The sequence below is a fragment of the Pantherophis guttatus genome, chromosome 14, assembly GCF_059756535.1.
Source record: "Pantherophis guttatus breed Tessera chromosome 14, ASM5975653v1, whole genome shotgun sequence".
In the NCBI taxonomy this organism is placed as follows: Eukaryota; Metazoa; Chordata; class Lepidosauria; order Squamata; family Colubridae; genus Pantherophis; species Pantherophis guttatus.
In genome coordinates, this window is record NC_142076.1 from 1,027,796 (window position 1) to 1,052,642 (window position 24,847).

The 24,847-nt window shown below is 46.4% G+C and overlaps 2 protein-coding genes across 7 annotated transcripts in view; one reads left to right on the top strand and one right to left on the bottom strand.

The window, feature by feature from the left end:
• Positions 1-729: 729 nt before the first annotated feature.
• NTHL1 (nth like DNA glycosylase 1) lies at positions 730-13,751 on the bottom strand. The gene is made up of 6 exons (XM_034420661.3): positions 13,442-13,751; positions 13,052-13,287; positions 12,237-12,407; positions 8,714-8,873; positions 2,434-2,539; positions 730-1,123 (listed from the first exon to the last, which is right to left on the bottom strand). Exons 1-6 carry the CDS (start codon positions 13,491-13,493, stop codon positions 1,000-1,002), a joined length of 849 nt encoding a protein of 282 aa, XP_034276552.2. The 5' UTR covers positions 13,494-13,751; the 3' UTR covers positions 730-999.
• Positions 13,355-24,847, top strand: part of TSC2 (TSC complex subunit 2) — a 52,937-nt gene continuing 41,444 nt past the window's right edge. For 3 of the 6 annotated variants that reach the window (XM_034420655.3, XM_034420656.3, XM_034420657.3), the window contains exons 1-12: positions 13,355-13,677; positions 16,771-16,931; positions 17,209-17,295; positions 17,974-18,084; positions 18,176-18,320; positions 18,554-18,671; positions 19,080-19,128; positions 19,651-19,776; positions 20,786-20,859; positions 21,075-21,201; positions 22,353-22,496; positions 23,759-23,896. In XM_034420655.3, coding sequence (XP_034276546.2) covers positions 16,797-16,931; positions 17,209-17,295; positions 17,974-18,084; positions 18,176-18,320; positions 18,554-18,671; positions 19,080-19,128; positions 19,651-19,776; positions 20,786-20,859; positions 21,075-21,201; positions 22,353-22,496; positions 23,759-23,896 — 1,254 coding nt within the window. In that variant the 5' untranslated portion in view covers positions 13,355-13,677; positions 16,771-16,796. Of the gene's footprint in view, positions 13,946-16,770; positions 16,932-17,208; positions 17,296-17,973; positions 18,085-18,175; positions 18,321-18,553; positions 18,672-19,079; positions 19,129-19,650; positions 19,777-20,785; positions 20,860-21,074; positions 21,202-22,352; positions 22,497-23,758; positions 23,897-24,847 lie in introns of all 6 variants that reach the window. The other 3 variants (XM_087878808.1, XM_087878809.1, XM_087878810.1) reach the window with 1 other exon arrangement.

Here is a 24,847-nt window from a genome sequence, read left to right on the forward strand (position 1 = left end):
TGAACAGAGGCCCCTCTGGTCCTAGTTCAACCACGAGGCCCCCTTGTCTGTAGAGCTGCATCACCACTAACTAGTCAAGAGCAGAGCAAGCATGCTACGTTGGTCTCTTAAGTGACATCACATCCTTAAACTCTGTTGCCTGTTTTGAGTTGGCTTTTGGGGCAAGATGCAGACTTGGCAGTTCCCAGTATCTCTCACAATTACAATGACCTCTTGGGTCCCTTCCAAGTTTTATGATTCTATTAATCATTTACTAAGGATGGTGTAGTGAATCCTGCAGTGTGCAGAGAGTTGGTCTTGATGACCTCTTGGGTCCCTTCCAACTGATTCTATTAATCATCAGTGGGTGTTAGAAGCCCAGGGGACTGCAGTTCTGCAACAGGCTGGCTTTGGCTCCTCCAGCATCCAGGCTGCGCCAATTTAGCTTGCTTCGAGCATCAGTCCTTCCCTGAAAGGATGCTGAGCTTGGCACCCACTGCCCAGCCCTCCCTGCTGTCCCAATCTGTCCCTTTCTAGTATTGTGGTGCGACTGCTGCTGCTTCAAGCATTCCACCAAGCATTATTTTCATTTCATTGGAGAGATTTTGTTAAGTGAGGAAACCAGCTATGAATATTTAGTATAATATATGATATAAACAAACATCTTGAAGGCCCTTGCCTGCCCCAGTTCTATGCAGTCATTCCTTCTCCTTCCAGATACCCCCTTGAATGAAGCCAGCCTAAGCCTCCTTCCCACATACTTTATTTATTAAAAGCGCTCACTGGATAAAATCATCCTTCCTAGATAGCTGCCTCTTCATGGAGGCTCAAGAGGCAGAGTGAAATCCCAGCCCCAAACTTCTGTGCCCGGAGATGGAGGACAAGGAGACCTCCTCCTTGTCCAAGGAGGCCCTGCAGTTCCTGGGACGGGCTCCAAGTCTCGGCCTGGTGGAAAACAGCTTCTCCCAAGCAACGGAAGCCCCGAGACAAAGAGGCCATGGGTGGGGGTGGGGCTGTTCCTCAGCGCTTTGTGGATCCCGGGCAGATGTTCCTGTTGAGGCACTTGCTGCAACGTGGATGGACAGGCAAGCAGATCTGCTGCCCGAAGCCAACCAGGAGCCAGTTTAACTCACTCCAGAGAGTTCTGCAGGCAGCGGAGCAAAAAAAAAAGAAGAAAACATTTCAGTGTGGTAGAAAAAGTAACACATTGGTATCCAGCGATGCCTGAAACAGCCCACCCTCAGACGTTACAGGAAGACAATTCCCAACGGTGAGACCACGGGAACATCAACACCAGGAAATAACTACAATTCTGGAGCGTCGAGCAATAGAGGCAAGTTGGTACCCAACACTGGGGACACTAAAGGGAAGTGAGATTGCCATCACACCCCATTTACCAAAGTGCGAGCACAGAGGCTGCTCCCTGCCCCACCAGAACTCTTCCCTTTGTCCTGGGTTGGAGGAGGCATTTTAGAGCCACCTTCCATGCATAGTTCCCAAGGATGCCAACAGGGTTAGGCGGATTCCTTGGGGACGCCTGGCAAGAAAGACGAGTCTGGAGCTGGTCTTTGGCTTTCACTAACAAGTGAGGTGTTGGCTGGTGCACTGATGTCTGCTAACCCATGGTGATGGGAACCACAGCCCTACATGGTGATAGGAGAGAGAATGCCTTGGCCAAAGTCCTACAAGTGTGAGAAATTTCCTACAGCAGAACACTCAAATCCTGCTGTTGTAGGTCAAGGTCAACCTTTGCTACAACACTGAAATAAATGGAAAGATGGAGTAATAGGTGAAAAAGGGGCCTTGCCCCCTTTTCAAGTGAGAAGGTGTGCCTATCCCATTGGAAGGAACAGCACTGCTGACGGATACATCTGGAATGCAGACTTCTTAAGACGAGCGTTTTCCAGCCTGCATTCCAGAGAATGGGAATGAAGGCTGCTTTGGCGCTGTGGTTACGACACCAGACTGGAAACTGAGAACCCACAAATTCTAGTCCCGTCTCAAGCACAAAGCCAGTTGCGTGATCCTGGTCCCAGTCCCTCAATCAAAGTCTTATAAAGAACAAGGTGGTGATGGAAAATCATTTCTGAAAATGTTGGCAAGAAAACTGCAGGGATTCACCAGGACTTGAAGCCCCACCCCCATTTTTTTTTTAAGAGAAACCTGAGCTTTTCCAAGGTGGACCCCAGGTCTAGAGAGGAAATGTGATGAGCCTTGAAAAACAGAAGCCTGCCACCACCCCCACCTCCTTAAAGAGGCAATACTGGAAGGAAACGTCAATTGGAGACCAGTTTGAAGCACCTTTGCCTGCATCTCATCCACTTAATAAGGAATGGTATTGTGGGAATGTAACTCAATGTCCTTGCACAAAAATCATGGGAGCTGGGATCCCACACGGAGACTAAGAGAGAGGGAGAGAAGTGAAATGTTTAGGGCCAGTTTGAACAGGCTCACCTGGGCAGCCATTCTTCCAGGGCTTGCCTCGTTTCCTCTGGAAGTTTTGTTTCCCTTTTTGCCCACTTTAACCTGTTGCAAATCCGATGCACATGCGTGTCCACACCTGTAGTTCAAAATCAGAAAAAGGAGACTGTCCTAAACAAGGATGGGGCAAAGCCCCACCCTGCTGCAATCAGGTGCATCCCCAGCTCCTTGAATGAGGGCATTTGATCCCCTTGGGAGGACAGTTGCGGCCCAATCAATCAGCTGAGATTGCAAAATGGTGTTTTGTTTAAGTTTAGAAAAATCCCGGTTTGGCCCACAGAAGGACATCTTCGAATAGAGACAATGGATTTATTAGAGATTTTGATAGAGGCTGAATAGACATTTGTCAAGGGTTTAGTTTTCTGGAGGGCCGTGTCAGATGATCCAACCTTACAATTCGGTCTATGGATTGGCTCCGAGTGTGGCGAGACACCTTAGCCGCTGCTTCAAACCAGAGGGTCTTCTGGCGCTTTCCTTCTCCTTCTCCTTCTCACGAACAAAGCCTGGAGTCACAGGCTGAAGGTCTTTTATTCAGCCAAGGGCTTACATGAAGCTTCTGCAGTAAGAAGGTGATGGAGAAACCAGTGGAAATCTGGGGACTTTCTGATGTCCAGGGCAAGATCCCAAGCTCTCCTCGCTAGTTCCTACCATGACTGGAGACCACAGAAGGGGGAGAACATTAGTGGCCTGGATAGGAAAGGCTCCAAAAATGTTTTTTCCTCTTGGGCTCCCAGGAGTAGCACGACTGTCCATGGTATATTAATCGTCAATAGGAAAGAAATCGAACTGAAGACTCCAGCATCCCTGCTGAGCTATTTAATGGCTGCTTTGCCCCCACAATTCCTTCTCAACTACTGTCACGGCCGAGGAGCCCTTCATCAGGAATCAACAAGCTGTATTTCCCTCAAACGCCAGCCCCCCCCCACTACACCCCATCGCTCATCAGCATTCAGGAAAGCAGTGCCCCCTGCTGGAGGATTCGGTCATGTGACAGACACTCCAAGTAGAGCAACCCAGTTGCAAAAAAACTTTTGCAGTTGGATGCCCTAGTCAAGATGTCCCCCCTCAGGTCTCCTCTCTGCTCCACCCACCCACCCGTGTGGCTTGTGAACTTCCTTCCAGATCCATCCCATTTTATTTATTCCCCTCTGAAATTTGGGCTGGCTAAAAAAGTGGCTGGCAGGCAGCTCACTGCTTTCCTTGGACATGCCAACCCACGGAAAGGAGTCTTGTCACCCCAGAAGTCCTACCTCTGGAGTCCTACCTCTCCAGCTTCTCCCATGAGGAACCGTCTCGTAAAACAGATAACTTTACTGTCATTTTTTTTTTACTGCAAGCACACTGGCCCACATTAAAAATGAAGTTCTGTTTCCTGTTCTCAAGAGAAAGTGTGTATCTACCCAAACACATACATAACACATATATACACATGCTATATATAGCAATCTCCTTCATGGATTATTGCCTTGTCGTGGTGAAGGGGCTTGCATAGCTCAATGAAGCTATGCCATGCAGGGCCACCCAAGACGGACAGGTCATAGCAGAGAGTTCTGACAAAACATGATCCACTGGAGAAGGAAATGGCAACCCACTCCAGTACCTTTGCCATGAAAACCCCATGGACAGTATCAAAAGGCAAAAAGATATGATGCTGGAAGATGAGCCCCTCAGGTCGGAAGGTGTCCAATATGCTACTGGGGAAGAGCAGAGGGCTGGTACTAGTAGCGCCAGAAAGAGTGAAGTGACTGGGCCAAAGCCGAAAGGATGCTCAGCTGTAGATGCATCTGGTGGTGAAAGGAAAGTCGATGCTGTAAAGATTTTTTCTCTATAGGAACCTGGAATGTAAGATCCATGAATCAAGGCAAGCTGGACGTGATCAAACAAGAGATGACAAGCCTGAACATCGACATCTTAGAAATCAGCGAACTAAAATGGACAGGAATGGGTGAATTTAATTCAGATGACCATCAGGTATACTACTGTGGGCAAGAATCCCTCAGAAGAAATGGAGTAGCCCCCATAGTCAATAAAAGAGTAGGAAAAGCAGTACTGGGATACAATCCCCAAAATGACAGAATGATCTCAGTTCGAATCCAAGGCAAACCATTCAATATCACAGTAGTTCAAGTCTACGCCTCAACCACTGGTGCTGAAGAGGCTGAAGTTGACCAGTTCTATGAAGCCCTACAGCACCTTATAGAATTAAGACCAAAAAAATAATGTCCTTATCATCATGGGGGATTGGAATGCTAAAGTAGGAAGCCAAAAGATAACTGGAATAACAGGCAAGTTTGGCCTTGGAGTACAAAATAAAGCAGGGCACAGGCTGATAGAATTTTGTCAAGAGAATACAATGGTCATAGCAAACACTCTTTTCCAACAACCCAAGAGACGACTCTACACATGGACATCACCAGACGGTCAACACAGAAATCAGACTGACTGCGCTCTGTAGCTAAAGATGGAGCTGCTCTATACAGTCAGTAAAAACAAGACCAGGAGCTGACTGTGGCTCAGATCATGAGCTTCTCGTTGCAAAATTTAGGCTTAAATTGAAGAAAGTAGGGAAAAGCACTAGGCCACTCAGGTATGAACTAAATCATATCCCTGATGAATATACAGTAGAGGTGACAAATAGATTTAAGGAATTAGATCTGATAGACAGAATTAGATCTGATAGACAGAAACAGAACTATGGATGGAGGTTCAAAACATTGTACAAGAGGTAGCAACTAAAACCATCCCAAAGAAAGCAAAATTGCTGGTTGAGGAAGCTTTGCAAATAGCTATGGAAAGAAGGGAAGCAAAAGGCAAGGGAGAAAGAGAAAGATACACCCAGTTGAATGCAGAATTCCAGAGAATAGCTAGAAGAGATAAGAATGCCTTCTTAAATGAACAGTGCAAAAAAATAGAAGAAAACAATGGAATAGGAAGGACCAGAGATCTCTTCAAGAAAATTGGAGATATGAGGGGAGCGTTTCATGCAAAGATGGGCATGGTAAAGGACCAAAATGGCAGGGACTTAACAGAGGCAGAAGATATTCAGAAGAGGTGGCAAAATTACACAGAACAGCTATACAAGAATGAGCTTAACATCCCTGATAACCAGTGGTGGGTTTCTCCCGGTTCCGCCGAGCGGGTAGCCGTGACAATATGACATCACCGAACCGGTTCTGCACCCCCCCGTGTTATTCTACTTTTTATTTGGCCCCACCCCCAATCTATTGCTGCCTCCTGAATCCCAGCTATGGGCTATAAGGAAAAAAACCTGTTTAAACTCTTGCCGCGGGGCTTCAAAGGGCCGCCCTACAGCTGATCAGTGGTAAAAGGCAGTTTGGTGGTAGACCGGTGCCTCCAAAAACAAGTGAGTAGACCAAGAAGTGCCTGCAAAAATAAATGGGTAGACCAGTGCCTGGAAAAATAAATGGGTAGACCAGTGCCTGGAAAAATAAATGGGTAGACCAGTGCCTGCAAAAATACATGAGTAGACCGGTGCCTGCAAAAATACATGAGTAGACCAGTGCCTGCAAAAATAAATGGGTAGACCAATGCCTGCAAAAATAAATGGGTAGACCGGTACAGCTCTGCAAGCAGTTAAAAGCCTGGTAGATCAGTACCTCTGCTAAATCCTAAAGAATTGTCACATGACCATCAAGCCACACCCATAAAATAAGCCACGCCCACAGAACTGGTAGTAAAAAAATTTAGAACCCACCTCTGCTGATAACCATGATGGAGGGGTCACTGACCTTGAGCCAGACATCCTAGAATGGGAAGTCAAATGGGCCTTAGGAAGTCTGAGCAACAACAAAGCTAGTGGAGGAGACAGTATTCCAGCTGAGCTATTCAAAATCTTAAAAGATGATGCAGTAAAAGTGCTACACTCAATTTTCCAGCAAATTTGGAAAACTCAACAGTGGCCACAGGATTGGAAAAGGTCAGTTTACATTCCAATTCTAAAGAAAGGCAATGCCAAAGAATGTTCAAACTATTGCACCATTGCACTCATTTTGCATGCTAGTAAGGTTAAAATCCTTAAAATCCTACAAGCTAGGCTCCAGCAGTATGTGGATCGAGAACTACCAGAAGTACAGGCAGGATTTCAAAGAGGCAGAGGAACTAGAGATCAAATTACCAACATACGCTGGATCACAGAGAAAGCTAGGGAGTTCCAGAAAAACCTCTACTTCTGCTTCACTGACTATGCTAAAGCCTTTGATTGTGTGGATCACAACAAATTGTGGCAAGTTCTTAAAGAGATAGGAGTACCAGACCATCTTATTTATCTTTTGAGAAATCTATATGTGTCAAGAAGCAATAGTGAGAACTGGACACGGAACCACTGATTGGTTCAAAATTGGGAAAGGAGTCCAGCAAGGCTGTATACTGTCACCCTGCCTAAATGCAGAGCACATCATGAGAAAGGCGGGGCTAGATGAATCAAAAGTTGGAATTAAGATTTCCGGGACAAATATCAACAACCTCAGATATGCAGATGATACCACTCTAATGGTAGAAAGTGAAGAGGAACTAAAGAGTCTCTTAATGCGGGTGAAGGAAAGTGCAAAAGTTAGCTTGAAACTCAATATTAAGAAAACTAAGATCATGACATCCGGCCTCTCAATTCCTGACAAATAGATGGGGAAGAAATGGAGGTACTGACAGATTTTATTTTCTTGGGCTTCAAGATCACCGCAGATGGGGACTGCAGCCAAGAAATTAAAAGACACTTGCTCCTGGGGAGGAAAGCCATGGCAAATCTAGACAGCATACTAAAAAGCAGAGACATCATCCTGCCAACAAAAGTGCGCATATTCAAGGCTATGGCTTTCCCAGTTGCAATGTCTGGCTGTGAAAGTTGGACCATAAGAAAGGCTAAGCGCCAAAGAATGGAGGCCTTTGAATTCTGGAGCTGGAGAAGACTCCTGCGAATCCCTTGGACTGCAAGACAATCAAACCAGTCACTCCTAGAGGAGATCAACCCTGACTGCTCTTTAGAAGGCCAGATCCTGAAGAGGAAATTCAAATCCTTTGGCCACCTAAGGAGAAGGAAGGACTCGCTGGAGAAGAGCCTAATGCTGGGAATGATTGAGGGCAAAAGAAGAAAGGGACGGCAGAGAACGAGGTGGCTAGATGGAGTCACTGAAGCAGCCGGCGTGAGCTTAAATGGACTCCGGGGGATGGTAGAGGACAGGAAGGCCTGGAGGAAGGTTGTCCATGGGGTCGCAATGGGTCGGACACGACTTCGCAACTAACAACAAATATATAGCAATAGCACTTAGATTTATATACCGCTTCACAGCCCTCTCTAAGCAGTTTACTTAAGAGTTCACAAGGTTGATGCTCTAGGGAAGAAAACTGTAAATGAATCTGGATGTTCTGCTTCGGATACCACGAAGCCCCCTCCCAGATGGTAACAAGGAAAACAGGTCATGAAGAGGAGGTGGTGTCCCAGCTCAGGCCACACTCTGGCTCCGATTCTCCTGGCATTTCAGAAAATTTTCAAAAACACGGCTGCTTTTCTAGGAGGGTTTGTGTGAAGTTCATGAGATGGATGTGATTGGTAGGGACAGTTCTTGTCCTTGGCTCCCATTACATGCATACAGTATTTGCCATTATTGTGACTGATTTTACCGAGTTTTAATTCAGCGGGGGCTGCCCAGGGACGCTGTTTCAAGAACAAGATCATATAAATTGACTAGAACACAGGTAGTCCTCAACTTACAACCACAATGGAGACCACCCATCATCTTGTAAGTTGTGACAGTCATAAATCACGTCACCCACGTGACTAACTCAATTTTATGACTTTGTTGTGGCAGTCATTAAGTGAATGCTGTGGTTTTAAAGCTGCAAATGGCCATAAATGCGGCAACTGCCGAGGCATTGAGGTGCAGTCCTGTGACTGCAGGGGGTGGGGGCTGTCATAACTTCAGAACAGGATCCTAAGCACCCGGGAGTGTGTGTGTGTCTGTGTAACTTTTAATGGTTGCTAAGCGACTAGTCATAAAGTGAGGACCACCTGTAAATGAATGAATGAATGAATGAATGAATCTGAACTTTGAAGTTTGGGCAATCCAGATGTAAATATGACAGCTGAACAGGAATTGGAAGGACTGGAAGACCGGAACATTAGTGAATATGAACTGGATACATGGCAGGGATTGTCAAAAAATCTAAATGTGCAAGAATTAGCTGAATGCTTGTTCCCCCAAAAGACACAGGAAGAAATCTATTATGGCAAGAGACATACCGATCCCTGAGACGTTCTTCCAGGCAATGTCCATCACCAGGTGAGCCATCTTTGGACCAACTCCAGGCAATTTCACTAACTCTGCAACAGTTTTTGGGATGTCGCCAGCATACTCCCGCTTCAGGATTGCTGTGGTCTGCTGGATATATCGCACCTTGTTCTGCAGCCCATGAAAAGGTCAATCAATGAGCTGGACTAACTCAGGAGGAGGAACAGCCCTGCCGGATCAGACTAAGGCCAATCTGATTTCTGCATTTTTATTTTTTGTTTCCTATTGTGTCCTAACCAGCTGGCCCCAAACTTGGTGCTTGCAACTCAAAAAAAGACCTACTTTTTCTCTGTCCCACTACTGTTCCCCTTCAAATAGTATTTGGAGACAGCTGCCTACAAGTAACATGGAAGCCTCAAGACCATAACCCTCCATAGACCTGACCTGCATTCTCTAAACCCTTTTAAAAGCCATCCAGGTTATAGTGCCTACTTCACCATTTTAAGAACATCGGAAGAGTTCTGCTGGATTAGGCCAAGGCCCATCTTGGATCAAAATTTTGTTTCTTGCAGCAGCCAGTTGACCTTGGAGATGGTCATCACAACCCAGAGATGAAGACTACCACATTCTCTTGCAAGTTGTGTTCTCCAAGAGATAGAACATAGCACTCAGCAATAGCACTTAGACTCAGATATCACCCAACAGTGCTTCACAACCCTAAGTGTCAGCTGTCCAGGTAGAGAATCCAAAAATAGAACTCCTGGGACACTGTGCTTCCCAGAAGGAAAACTTTATTGAATACACTACATTGGCACAGAAGAAATGAAACCAGCTCTGAATTTCCCATGCAAACGTCCACATAGTTGGACTTGATTTTCCCCTTTGGCCATCCCCCTCAGTTCATTGCGTTGCCAATTAAATCTTTTTTTTTTTTTTTATGGGAACAGTCTGGATCTTTCAAACACCTGCGCTGTGTGACCTTGGGGTTGGTAGCAGGGTCTTACGATCTGCAAGTTGGCATTCCATTCCCTGACATATCATCCACCCTCCTCCCGATTGTTGTCAAGCTGAGAGCGAAGAAGCAAGTAGGTGAAAGAGGGTATAACTCTTGACAGTTTTACAGAGTCACCCTACTGAACCCAACAATTGGGGTCCTCATTTTACCGACCTTGGAAGGTTGGAAGGCTGAGTCAACCTTGAGCCAGTCAGGATCAAACTCCTGGCTATGGGCAGAGTCAGCTTGCAATGTGGCATTCTAACCACTCAATTAGCACCATGTGGACAGAAGCTTCCTTTTGTCTGTTCTAAACTGCCTTCCTTTCATATTCTATGAGTATAATGATAAAATAAACTCATTTATATTATAAAGCTTTTATTTCAGAAAGCTGTCCTTTAATTTATTTTCCAAAAATTCAATTGCTTTACTTTAGTCATTTAACTTTTACCATACAAATGGCACCACCTAAAATTTTTTACATCATTTTTACATTTTGGTATATTTATATTTATGTGAAATTGAACTGTCTTTTTAAAATAAATTTATATAACAATAGCATTTAGACTTATGCACTGCTTCAAAGTGCAGAACAGCCCTCTCTAAGCGGTTCACAGAGTCAGCATATTGCCCCAACAATCTGGATCTTCATTTTACCCACGTTGGAAGGATGGAAGGCTGAGTCGAACTGGTGGAGTGAGCAGTGAGTTAGTCTGCAGTACTGCATTCTAACCACTGCGCCACCACATCTAGTGGTGGGATTCTGCTGGTTCTAGGCAGTTCGGCCGAACCGTGTTAAATTGCTGGCTCGCCCCGCCCCTCCGCACCATTTATTGCCAATAAATAGTGGGGGGCGGGGCGAAGGGCAGGCGAGCCAGCAATTTAACAAACGGTTCGGTGTTTTTTTGTAATTTATTGGCCTCGCAGCACACCAAACCGTTTGTTAAATTGCTGGCTCGCCCGCCCTTCGCCCCGCCCCCCACTCGAGCGGCGCCAGCCTACCCTAGCCCATCCAGTCACTGGGGGAGATGCATGATTTTTCTCCACCCTGGAACACTGGCTGCCCAGGCTGCAGCTGAAGCTCCGCATCGTAATGGGCTCCAGGAGGAGGAGGGGCGCCGTCTGCCCCATTGCGAAGCTCAGTAAGAGCAACCAGAGCCAGCTGCAGGTGCAGCCGGATGGGCGCACGTGCAGTGGCGCGCAGGCTTAAGGCGCCGCCTCCAAGCCGAGGGGCAACCGATGGTGTGGTAGGTGCGCTGCCGCCGCCGCCCAAACGGGAGAGGAGAAAGAGATGGAGAGAAAGAGAGATGAAGGAGAGAAAGGGGGGAGAGAGAGAGGGGAGAGAAAGAGAGGGGGAGAAAGAGAGATGAAGGAGAGAAAGGGAGGAGAGAAAGAAATGAAGGAGAGAAAGAGAGAGGGAGAAAGAGAGATGGAGAGAAAGATGAAGGAAAGAAAGGAGGGGAGAGAAAGAGATGGAGAGAAAGAGAGATGAAGGAGAGAGAGGGGGGAGAGAGATGGAGAGAGAGATATGAAGGAGAGAAAGGGGGGAGAGAGAGAGGGGAGAGAAAGAGAGGGGGAGAAAGAGAGATGAAGGAGAGAAAGGGAGGAGAGAAAGAAATGAAGGAGAGAAAGAGAGAGGGAGAAAGAGAGATGGAGAGAAAGATGAAGGAAAGAAAGGAGGGGAGAGAAAGAGATGGAGAGAAAGAGAGATGAAGGAGAGAGAGGGGGAGAGAGATGGAGAGAAAGAGATGAAGGAGAGAAAGGGGGGAGAGAGAGAGGGGAGAGAAAGAGAGGGGGAGAAAGAGAGATGAAGGAGAGAAAGGGAGGAGAGAAAGAAATGAGTTTTTTGCAAAAAGGTTTTTGCATGCCCGTTTTTGCAAAAACTTTTCCTTACTTATCTCTTCGAAATCTTGGTGCGTCTTATAGTCCGAAAAACATGGTACTTTTATTTTTATTAGAATATGTTTTTGTAGAATTTTTTTGTTCTTGAATTTTTCTTTGTAAAGCAAAGTTATAAACACAAATGGATGATTTTTTGTTATGAATCTCTTTCAGATTTGCCCTTTTCAGGGCTGTCATTTATTTTTTTTAACATCTATCTATAGGTAACCCTGGTCCTAATGTTTTGAGGAGGAGGAGGAGGTCTTCATGCCACGCACAGAGCTCTGCCAGGGACTCAAAGGGGACAGAGAGGCAAACCCCCACCTTCTACCAGCAAGGTCTCCTTGCCACCCTGGCATGTGCAGAACAGCATCTCCTAATTGGCAGGAGGTTACTTGAGCTGCTCTGTAATGCACTGAGGATGCTAAGTAATTTGGTAATGAATGTGGTAATAAATTCACACACAATTGGCCAGGGCCATTTTGGCAAAGGATTGTGACGCTCCAACGGGGGCTTTGAGCCCAATCAGCTGACCTCACAGGGTTGGGATGGGGTGAGTGGGTGGCAGAGGTGCTCCCATGGAAGTCAGAGAGTAGATTAACCTACAAAGTAACCATGCTTCCCTTGCTCTTCCCTTCACCGTGTGGCAAATCACTCACCCTCCAAAAGCCAACGGGATAAATGAGCTGGCCCAGAGCCTCCTCGTTGGTCTCCAGGATCCGGTCCACCGTCAGGCCGTGCTCCCGCAGGCGCATCATGGCCGCGGAGGTCACCTGGTCTTTCGTTTGGCTGGAGAGCATGAGCGACAGCAGAATCTGGTAACGCTTCACCTGCCAAGCAGAAGGGAGAGGCAGGGGGGACCCTGTGTTTCTGGCTGGCCCGGGACCCCCTAGGCCCATGATGGCCAACTGGTGGCACGCAGAGACCTCTCTGTGGGCACGTGCGCCATTGCCAGCTGTTCTTCTGGTTTATTATTTATTTATTATTTATTATTTTGATGTATATGCCGCTTTTCTCTGGAGACTCAGGGCGGCTTACAATGCTTTTATGCAATAGCCTTCATACTTTTTGTATATACCTGCTTAGTAGGGCTTTTGCCCCCCTCCAGCGGTGTTTTATTTTATACAAAGTCAGCTTATTGCCCCCACAGTCCGGGTCCTCATTTTACCTACCTCGGAAGGATGGAAGGCTGAGTCAACCTTGAGCCTGGTGAGATTTGAACTCGCAGTAATTGCAGGCAGCTGGCAGCTAAGTGCTATTTTAACAGTAGTTTAGTCCACTGCACCGCCAGGCTCCTAGTTTGTGGCGCTGCCAGCTGGTCTTTGCATGTGCCGGAGCGCTGGAAACCTGAAGACCGGGGGGGGGGGGAGGGGGCGCTGATCTGGCCTTTGGGTTTCTGGCACTCTGGCCTGTGTTCCTGCTTGGGCACTCGGTGCCGAAAAGATACGCCATCATTGCCCTGGGCCCTGCTCACCTCCGGAGGGGCCTCCCCATCAAAGCATGCCCCAGCTCCCATCTGGTCGACGGGGGCATTCCTCTCCCTCCGCATCTCCCGGATGTTGGCCAGCTGCTGCTCCCAGTTGGCCGGTTCCCATTTCTGCTTCTTGGGCTCAGGGGTCTCTGCTGCCCCATTTTCCTCGGGGGGTCCGTAGGCAATGCTGACTTTCCTCCCGCTCCGGAGATTCCTTGCGCAGAGGGTCTCCGTTGGTCCTGTGACACATAATGCAACACACACACACGCGCGCTTAAATAAGCAACGGGAGACTCAGAAAAGCTCTTGGTTCCTTTCATCCAGGGGGCTCCAAGATAGGCTACAAGATCGGAGGGGGACTGCCCCCCCCTGCCCCCCCCACCCCCGCCTCACCTCGGCCTCCGCACAGCCGCCGCCGGGCCGGGAAGCCGCGCCCAGCGCACATGGCCCCCGCCCGCCAGGGACTACAGCCCCCACAATGCCCCGCGGCCAGAGCCGCCTCCTTCCGCCGTCGCCTGGGCTCCACACCGGAAGTTCAGCGGCCCTTCCGCCGGCGGGGGGCGGGGCCCCAGGCGGAGGTGTTTACGCGATTTGGGGTCGGGGCGCCGCGACCCTCGCGAGGGAGGCCGGTAAGTCTGTTGTGGGCGACGGCCGCGGAAACGCGAGGGGCGGGCAAAGGCGGGGCCGAGGCCAGGAGCGGCCCGGGCGGGGGGTCGGTCCAGCCGCTGAGCTGCCCGGGAGGAGGCGCAGCCGGTGGGTCCTCGGGGCTCGCTTGGCAAACGGGGCTTCAACCGTGCAACTCCCGGCGGAGGCCGAGGGCGGAAGCTTCGCGCTCATCTTCGGCAGCCCTGGACGAGGCCAAGGCGGCAGAGTCGGCGCAGAGCGGAGGGAAAGCGGGTCGGCGGCGGCTGCTGCCCCGAGGAGCCTCTGGAGAGGGAGGCCGTGGCCGGAGGGGCTGGGCGGGCTCTGCTGGGGGCTTCCCGACACAGCTGCCCTGCCCGCAAGGGGCCCGCAGCCGCCTCTTGGCAGCCGGGCCTGGCCTTGGGGGAGACCGGCTGGCGGCTGACCTGCCCTCAAGGAGCGGGGAGCCCCTCGGGGGTGCCGGCTTAGGACGGCGGCTAAAAGGCTTCCCCGCAGCTGCTTGTGAAAGCGAAAACCGTTAAGAACCGTATTCCATTCCATTCCCCTTTTGCCACACACGGAGCCTTCGCGAGCAGCCGGCAAAGCATAAAAGCCGGCTGGGCTGGGGGACTTAACCCACCTCCCTGGGTGGTTGTGGGGAAAATGGGGGGTCCGAGCATCAAGTATATTCACCAGAAGTGATATCGGTGGGGGGGATAAAAATCTAACAATCTGAAACGGGGCTGAGCAGAATGGCCAGACTGCAAAGCCCATCAGCCAAGGGAGCCAGCTGATAGGGACCAGAAGAGAAGCTTCGGCTATGGAGCATCCTCCCTTGGAGATTAGAATGGCTGTTAGCCTTTCCTAAGGCCCTAAAAACCTGGCTATGTTCCTGTGCCTGGGTTGCTGAATGTGCTAAGGGCCCTGTTTCCTGGAATGAATGAATGAGAAACTCTTAAGCCTAATTAAAACAGTAGCTCATTGAAGCATAGCTTCATTAATGAAAAGGTGACAGTAAAAATTACGAGGCACGTTACATCCAAAATGCTCTCTTTCCTTTTCTTGTTGTTACAGCAATGCCATATTCTCGTGAGCCATTTTGTATTTTTTACACTGGAAGTATTCTAGAAATAATTTCTAAAAGTACTACCAAGCTATTTACAAGCAGCAATAAAAATGAGATCAACAAACCTGATTTTTCATCAGGGTCGCCTGATCTGCCAGTTGCTCATGCCCTCGTCACCTCCCATCTGGACTATTGTAATGCTCTCTACATGGGGCTCCCCTTGAGGAGCACTCGGAGGTTCCAACTGGCGCAGAGTGCGGCCGCGCGGGTGGTGATGGGAGCGATGTGGCACTCCCATGTAACACCTCTCCTGTGCGAGCTGCACTGGCTCCCTGTGGTCTTCCGAGTGCGCTTCAAGGTTTTGGTTATCACCTTCAGAGCGCTCCATGGCTTAGGACCTGGCTATTTACGGGACCGCCTGCTACCACCAATAGCCTCCCACCGACCAGTACGCTCCCATAGAGAGGGACTCCTCCGGGTGCCGTCGGCCAAACAATGTCGACTGGCGGCCCCCAGGGGGAGAGCCTTCTCTGTGGGGGCACCTACTATCTGGAACGAGCTCCCCCCGGAGATACGGAGGATCCCAGATCTGCGTACCTTCTGTCGCACGCTCAAGACGTTCTTGTTTCATCAGGCCGGCCTGACCTAAGTTTTTCCCCTTTTTAAATGGAAATTTTAAATTTGGTTTTAAAGTATTGGAGTTTTAAATTTGTTCAGCCAAATCATTTAATTCATTTTATTCTATTTTAAATTTTGTATTTATATTGTTTTATTTTATGGCTGTTCACCGCCCTGAGTCCTTCGGGAGTAGGGCGGTATACAAATTCAATAAAAACAAAAAAACAAAAAACAAACCAATCTTTCATGCTATCAATACAATAATTATTTCAGCTCAAAAAGCTTTTATATGTACTAGTGTACATATTATTATTGCTCCACATACTAGTATTACTCCACTAACTAGTTGTTGAATAATAAAGTTGGAAGTGCTCTATCCAGACTGAAAAATAAGATTTATTGTAATGATTAATTACCATTAGCATTTGGGAAGAACAGCATGACTATTTCTAAAACTTTGAGAATCGGGAAACAAGGTAGATTCATAACATCAATTTGACATAATAAATAACCAGCATCCTAATACATACAGACCTGTAGTAATTATCTTTTTAAAACTGCAAAATATCTTTAATTTGTACGGTCATGCCTTTCAGTATGATCAAAAGAAACAACAGTATTGTTGGTCTGAATTTAATTATTTTCAGGTTCTGGTTTATGAAACCACCTTGTTTCATTTCAAGAGGAAGGTTTTGCTTGCTTTTTTTTTCTGTTTAAAAACTATTTTGTGTATAGTCCAAAGAACTGAGGGACCAGCTTAGAGATATTCAGTTCCCCACTATATACGTACCGGCATCACAATCCTGCAAGGCCAGTTTGGTTCAGAGTCTGGCTCCTTGACTTCTTGGCTGAACCAATGACCTCAGAGGATTAAAAGAGAGTTGAGGCTCTTCCATACATTTTCTTAACTAAAGCACCACACTGGTTCTCCTCATATAAGTTGATAATGTTTTAATGCACAGAATTTGGGAGTTGTTTCAATAATAGCTTTTTTTTTAAATAAAGAGGAAGAATTCCTGACAAAGTTGGACCCATGTTCTATTCCACCTGTATCGGGTGAAATGTTCCTAGTTCAGACTGGTTCGGCCGATCCAATAGCAATCGTGGTGCGTGGTTCGGAGAACCAGTAGGGATGGCGGCGCCAGGCTCCGTCCACCCGCCCGGTTTTCGTTACTTCCTGGTTTTAACCAGGAAGTAATGTGTTTTTTACCCTTGCGAGTGCGCTGCACGTGCATTTCCGAACCGATAAGGAAGGTAAGTAGATTTCATCTCTGACGTGTATGCCATGTTTGAGCATGCATAGCGTGGATTGTAGGTGTCTACTTTTTTTTGTCTCTCTTACCTTCTATCTCGGGAGGGTTACATTGAGAAAATCTCAACTATTTTCCCTTGATGAAGCAATCTTCTCTCTATACAGTTTCCTTGATGCTGTCTTAGTTAACAATGGCAAAGCCACCAAGTAAAGATCCTGGGCTAAAGGAGAAGTTTAAGAGCCTCCTAGGACTGTCATCCAGGCCCAATTCTAAGTCATCTGAAGGAAAACAGACAGAATTCATCATCACTGCAGAAATACTCAAGGTAACATTCAGAAATATTCCAAACCTGGAACTTATATTAAGAGCCGAGAATTTTAATAGATGCCAGAAAAGAAAATTAATATAGAGGATGGTGCGTGAGCAAGGAAGGCCAGGTTTTCCCCTTATCTAAAAAATGTGAATCTTTGCATAAGAATATTTAACCAGGAAGTGCTAATCCTGGTTCTTCAGTGCTTGATGTGGCCAGACAGGTAGAGCCACCGTCCTGTCTGTGAACCTGCTGCTGCTTGTGCAGTTCTAAGCCTGCACTTGTCTTTCAGGAACTGAGCATAGAATGTGGCTTAAACAATCGGATAAAAGCAATCGGACAAATCTGTGAGGTGGCAAAAACTAAAAAGTTTGAAGAGGTGAGTATGCAGGGCTCTTTGGTGAGCGTGCTCTTTGGATAAAGAAATGCCTGATATATAAGCATCCACTCCATTGTTGCTGAACTGCACATCCTGCATGGCTCAGCATTTACTGTATAGAGGGTTTGGGATGAATGGAGGGTGGGAACCTGGGTTGCTAAGCCAGAGAATTTCTCTTTGCCTTCCCCAGTAGAAAAGGAGATAGAGCAAATTTGAGGTTTAAATAAATCACAGGAAAGCAAAACTGACTCATGATTTTTTTTTCTTTTGAAAGTAGATATTTTTATTCATTTCTGCTCAAGGTGACCTGCCTTGGGGTAGTTATATGGCATTGGAAGAGAATGTCAGAAAGAAGCTGTTAATTTGAGAATAGACATGATCTGAAATTCTACAGTGTTTGGTTCCTATCTTACAATATTCTGGTGAGGGAGCATCCATTTACTTTGAAGCAGAACAGAAAATGTTAAAAAAAAGACATGAATGTTTCTGTTAGGATTAGAACAGGACCTAGAAAAATAATTAAATCAGAAACTAACCCTGTGATGTTAAGATACAAATGTCACAGTTTCCTAATAGGCAGATGTTTGCTGTTGGATCTACATTTATGACTGATGCAATGATTGATGCAATTTTAGCTGAATAAACCAAGTATCTCTGAATGTTTCTGTGCTCCAATAGCATGCAGTGGAAGCTATTTGGAAAGCGGTAGCTGATATGCTGCAGCCAGATCGACCACCCGAGGCACGGCATGCTGTCCTCCATCTGCTGCAGGCAATTATTCTGGGACAGGTAAGTTGCATTACCAAGCACCTGTACTAGAAGGAATCATCCTTTTAAAGAATGTATGCCCCTTACTTAAGGCAATTCTTTTATCCTTAAGGGTGAAAGGCTGGGGATTCTCCGAGCTCATTTTTTTAGAGTGATTAAAGATTATCCATCTAATGAAGACCTACATGAGCGGCTTGAGGTATTCAAGGCACTGACTGATAACGGAAAACACATAACGTACTTGGAAGAGGAACTAGGTAAGTCCCCTTTTTCCACAGTAGATTTTTGCACTGAGAAGGGGGTGACCAAAACTCATCATCTCTTTTGAGCTTCTGGTCTGATCCAGCGAGGTTTTTCCTCCTGGTCTTACAAGGAAGGGCCTCTCTGGGGAATTTTTGAAGCTAGAGCTATTGACCGTCATTTGTATAGAATGTTTTCTGCAGTTCAGCATCTGGTATGTTCTCCCTTTTCTTGTTGCTGCTTCTTTCAGCTGAATTTGTTCTTCAGTGGATGAAAGTTGGTTTGACTTCAGAGTTTCTGTTGGTGTTGATCAACTTAGTGAAATTCAACAGCTGTTACTTGGATGACTACATTGCTGGCATGGTCTAGTAAGGCAAATTTTAGATCTTCCCTTGCTTATAAGGAAGCATGATTAGTGTGGAATTCTGGATTCTGTGGTCCCAATTGTATCTAGACAAACTGGTTTGGAGGAGGTTGCTCTGAAATGATAATCATGGTAGAGCCATGTTCTTTTGCTGGCTGGGTTGTGGAGAAAGTATATCAGTATCAGTTCAAGCACTGAGTTAATTGAGGTGGCAGCCCAAGGGAGCCATTAGCCATAAACTAATGGAGAATTTGGTCAGAACAAGTTCTCTTCACATACCTGAGCCTGGTTTTTTTTTGGGGGGGGGGTGTTTCTGGCAGGCTCAAGTTGTACATTTAAGATTTCTGCCCAGGAGGTTCAGTGAACAAAGCCAGCCAACCAACACCCTTAACCAGATTTTCCTTTCCTTTAGCATGATTTGTGCCTTGTGCATTCAGACCTCTTCTGCAGTTGACATTAAGGTGAGTAGTGACATAAACGTGGGCAAGATAAAAAGGGCCCTTAAAAATAGGAACAGGTCTGCGTTGGGACAATGAGACTTGGATTCTGTTTCTTTCTCCCTCAACATCTTCCAACCCATCCCTCCTCCTCCTGCTCAGTTGGCCATCAACCTCCCTGCCTGCAAGTTGCTGTTGCAGCCACAGAATTGGGTCTGCCCACCAGCATCTCATGGCGGGGCAGTTGGAAGCCTGCTTGTACCCGGGTCTTCATGCACTGGGTCATTTTGTGGCTGGCAGCTTGTGTCCTTGGCTAGAGGTCTGGGAAGGGGCACCAGAATGACACGGGCCCATGTCTGAACTGCATGCACTGTAGCCTTTGCTCAGATGGCGGTAATACTGATAGTTTGCTTGCTGCTCCCTCAGCCCTAGCTTGCTTTTATCAATTGCCTGCCTGGTTTGCTTCAGTCATTTGTATTTTTGCTGAGACAGAATAGAAATGAAATACAGAAATCATTTCTCCTCACCCCAATCTTTTCCCTCAAGGTTTCCCTGCAGGTGTTGGATGCTGTGGTGTGTTATAATTGCCTGCCTTCTGAAATCCTCCCGATGTTCATCATCACCTTGTGCTGGACCATCAACGTGAAGGAGCTCTGTGAGCCCTGCTGGAAGGTGAGGCCTTTCTCCTGGGCTCAGAGCAGGGAGCAGCTGAGTCCTGGGCAGCAGGAGAAAAATGCAGCAGCAGCAGCAGCATGGATTTTTGGGGGTGGGTGGGGGGGGGGGAGTTTAAGGAACCTACAGCTGGGTTCACCTATCAACCAGGCCAGAATCTGTTTGGGTTGTGGGCTTATTTAATGTTAAGCAAGCCCTGGTATACTAGTCTAGTTCATGTCATATACTAAGCCATAACGTGCTTTGTTTATGCTTAGTGCTATTTTTATAAGTAGGTTGAGTTGAATAAGGCAAATTCAATCCCAAACAGCAAATTCAGTCATGTGGATGTGTGAACCAAGTAATATTCTGATCTGGTAATGTTCTTATCTCCAGGCAAACATGCCCAGATCCTTCTATTCTTCAGAGAAAGTTGCTTTGAGATCTAGGATGGGAGCAAATATTTTCTAGGGCCACATGGAAGAAGAAGGGGGAGGGGTTTCAAACAGCCTCCTTTTTGGCTTGATGCCCTATTAGAGCTTCCATACAAAATATTTGGGATAAGGCAGAGTAGACCTGAAAAGTTGGATCTCTTGTCTTCCCTTTTTGGAGCTGTCAGGTTGGCAGGTAGAAGGCCTGAAGAGTGGCTTTCGCTCAGAATTCTTCGAGCACCCCTCCTCCCAAGGTTTTCCCCCCAAGTTTTTGGCTTTGCCACTTACAGATCAGTCCTTTACTGGTTGCTTTACATCAGAAAAACATATGAAATTCAACCCACCTATCTGTGCTTTAAAGAGCAGGAATTTTACATTGAAAATGTTTGGGTGACCTTTTAGAAGACAGTATGCCAAATTATCTACCATACAGTACAGAATTGATATAAATGTTATACAGTTTGATTAAATTTCTATTGGAGAATTTGTCATCAGGCTTGGTGCTGCCCTCATTTCTTTGTTGCAAAATGTATAGTGCTTTCTGTGTAGAATTCTTGGGATTCTGTACACTTAACAGAAAGCCCTTATTTGTCCTTCAGCTCATGCGGAATCTGTTGGGAACTCACCTGGGTCATAGTGCCATTTATAACATGTGTCGGATCATGGAGGATAGGTATGTGGCTGCATGTCTTTCTCAGGGATGGGAGCAAGCCTTAGTTGTGGCACATTGAAGGACTACCTTGGAAGCAGAGAGATGGTTGGGTGCCACCAAAAATGAAATGTTGTTTCATCTTGACGTAGGAAATGTACAAAATCTGGGACCTGTTGTTCTTGTGCAGACTTTTGTGAAGAAGATTAGGCATACTTGCCACTGTTCTCTGTTTTCAGGACTTACATGGCAGATGCTGTCCTCCTGAGGGGAGCTGTCTTCTTTGTGGGGATGGCCTTGTGGGGAGCACACAGACTGCAGTCTCTCAAAAATTCACCAACATCCGTGCTGCCATCTTTCCTGAAGGTAAACGTGAAACCCTGAAAAGGGTTTGAAACAGGATGGCGTAGAGTTGCCTCCCCAAACTTGGGTCCTCCAGATGTATTAGATTATATTCCGAATAGTTCCAAATGCAGCACAACCATAAACCAGAGCCTTCATGGTAGTTGGCCCAACTCTTCCCAAAGTTCCCCGCTTGCAAAGGCTGCCATGGGTTCTCGATAGCAAGGCAAGTGACATTCTGGTCCTAGTTTAGATGCAAAGTTCACTGAATATTCACTGCTGGTTGAGGATTAGTTGCCTTGCCTACCTGCAGATCAGCAACTAGGATACAATTTGGGTAAGGGGAATCTTTTAGAGATCCCTGAACTCCTTGGAGGAAGGGTGGAGTAATGCTGGAGAAGGGGAACTGGGGAGGGAGTTGCTTCAGAGATAAATACAAGGTCCTCTTCTTAGTGTCTTCAGAGTTGCTTACATCCCAGATATGGAGCCTCATAAGAGCTTTGAGTGAGCAGGAGTCCGAGGAAGCTATAAGCACCTGGATTCCTCTCTTGGTTGCAACTTTTCACAAACATCCAGTTGTACTCAGAGCAGCTGCTGGCTTGGAGTCCTACTTGCACAACACTAGCATTTGTTTGCTACTTAGATTTGTTATTCATTTTACTATAAAATATGTTTTAGAACAAGGGTGTCAAACTCGATTTCATTGAGGGCCGCACGGGTTGGTCCTTCATTGTTTCCAGCACGGCCCCCCGGGCCAGATCTAAGCACTCCATGGGCTGGATTCAGCCCCTGGGCCTTGAGTTTGACACCCTTGTTTTAGAACATAGGTTTAAAATGAAAAATATTTCTTAATTTTATTATAAAATATGTATACCACTTTCTTCCCAGACTTTAGATGGTTTATGGCCAACAAAAATACAAAAAATGATGCCGCTTTTGGATTTAAATAATACTGATGAAAGCAGCTACATAATAATAAAATGTAAAAATGGCACATGTATAAAAATCCCTAAGTAGAGTCAACCACTTGTGCTCTGTCTTCCCCCTGAGCTCAGCAGAAGGGTGCCACCACCATCGTCTTCCTAAAATTCAAGAGGGAAGGGGCCATTCTGGGGAGGGTTCAGGCGCTGCTTCTACTCACCAGCTCTTTCCTTGACTGGGGCTTTTCCTTCTAGGCCATGTCAGCCCCCAATGCCATCGTGTCTTACGAAATCGTTCTCTCCATAACAAGGCTGATCAAGAAGTATGGCAAGGACCTCCAGGCAGTCACTTGGGACGTCCTTTTGGATATCATGCAGCGGCTGGTCGAGCAGCTGCAGGTTGGTGCCCTGCCTGTTTTAGATGCCCTCCTGGTGGAGCAGATTTTGCTGTGCAGCTGACCAGATTGTGAACTTCTGGTCTGTGTGGATTGGAGGTTGTTCTTACAACCGCCTGTATTTTTGTGCATTCTGTTGCTTTTCTCCTCCTTTTCTTTGAGGGGCTCTTTCTCTTCAAGATTGATCAAAACTAAGCCCAGAAAATTAGATGCCACCTCTGTCCTTTTGCTGGCATGGGTAATACCATACAGTTTTATGGTGTGCAATATGGGTGTGCATGAAAAGGAAAAGCTGTGGTGTTTGGAATTTGGGGCAAACCAAGCATTCCAGAAGTCCTTCCCAACCATTTCAGTCCAGCCACAGTTTGGCAGAAGGGGCACTGGGAGCTTTCAGTTCTGAGTTTCAGAACACACAAAATCCCAGAAGCAGACAGACAAGGCTGATGTCCCATCAGCCCTCCTTTCCTCAGCAATTCTCAACATCCCTGCCTGCCTGCCCCCTTGATCTTTCCAGTGCCCCCTCTCCTTTTCTCTTGTTCCCCCATCCCAGCCACTACTGGTGAGCATGGCATCTTACCACCTCCTATTTCTTTCTCCACCAATTTCTCTTGCCCAAAATAGCCCCACGTCACTTTCTACTTGAAATACCTGTATCTCATTTCATGCATGAACCTAAACAGCCAAAATGCATGGGATTGGCTTCATGCACCAAACCGGCTATTTAGGGGACCAAATGGGTCGTGTTATCTGTAATGCACAAATAAGTGACATATTTAAACTAGGGCGCATTGCTTGGAATGCGGTTATCCTTTCCTTGAGGAAATCATGACGTGAGTAACCCTGAACTATCTATTAGTTGTCTAGATTTGGAATAGTTAATCCACAGAATAAGACTAGAAACTCAGATTAATAATATTTATTATCAGGAAGGTAAAAAGTTACAACACAAGGATTCCGGAGACCCTCCTTACTCTCAAATGCAACTGCTCTTGTCTGTTCCTGCTTTCCGACTGGAAGTTTGCTTCTTTCTTGAAGGTCCAGCAGTCTACACCTGTTCCTGCATCTGTAACTCTCACAGAAATAGAGGCTCTTGATTAAATAATTGCTAGGGGGAAATTAGTTGAGTCACAAGTCTAATAGTTTGGTTTATGAACAGCAGCTAGGAAGAAGGTGCATTTTCCTCCCATTCTTAGGCACCAGGGTTAATGAAAGCAGCTCTGCTAGACAGTGTTGAAATAAGATGTTTTTTTTCCTTCTGCCTTCTAGACTTTGGAAAGCCAGGAGCTGAAATCCATTGTCCACGATTTGTTGACTACAGTTGAGGAGCTGTGTGACCAGAACGACTTCCACGGCTCCAAAGAGAGATACTTCGAACTTGTGGAGCGATGTGCTGACCGAAGGCCTGTAAGGCTTTGGGTGGGAAATGTTCCCCTCAAGTGATCCCTTTGAGTCATTTTATTCGGCCCGAAAGTGCTCCTTCACACCGTTGCTTATTTAATGCACTCCTAAATGGTCTTCCAGGCCCTCTGAGCGGTAAAAGCCAGCTGAGGAGTCTTGGATGGCATTAGCATGCATTGTTTGCTACAGTCATGTAGAAAAGAACAGTCAGGTAGTACCCAGCTTACAACCATTCGTTTTGTGACTGTTCAAAGTTAACAATGGTACTTACGACCATTTTTCACACTTAACGACCATTGTAGTATCCCCATGGTCATGTGACCAAAATTCGTACACGTGGCAATTGGTTCATATTGATGGTTGCAGTGTCCCGGAGTCATATAATCACTTTTTGTGACCTAACATGCAGAGTCAATGGGGAAGCTGTGTTACTAACTTAACCTTGTTTCTCACCCAATATAGAATCCCAGTTAATAAGGCTTTTAATAGTTCATTGGTTCTTGCACATTTTGGTTTTCATTCTTAATGTTATAATGTAATGTAAAATGGAACAAAAATCACTTCACAGATGTCTTTTTTTTTATTGAAAAAGTTTTTCAAATACAGATTTTTCCCCCTTTTCCCCCCCTCCTCCCTAACCCCCCTCACCCCCCCTTCCCCTTTGACTTCTTCATAATAAAACCCAAATTCATAACAGATTATATCATGCTTGACTATCCACTTACTCCATCTCCATATACTGACCCTTTCTTTCTAATAAAATTATCATACCCCCCTTATACTATGCTATAATATGCATTTCAAAGTGACATTCTATTATAACAATGTCTAATAACTCCTGATTTAACATAATAATATTATTATATCTCCCAATTTAACAATTTCTGCTCGTGATCTACCCTTTTACTACCCCCCATACGATATAACATTTCATAGCATACTTCCACTCTAAGACTA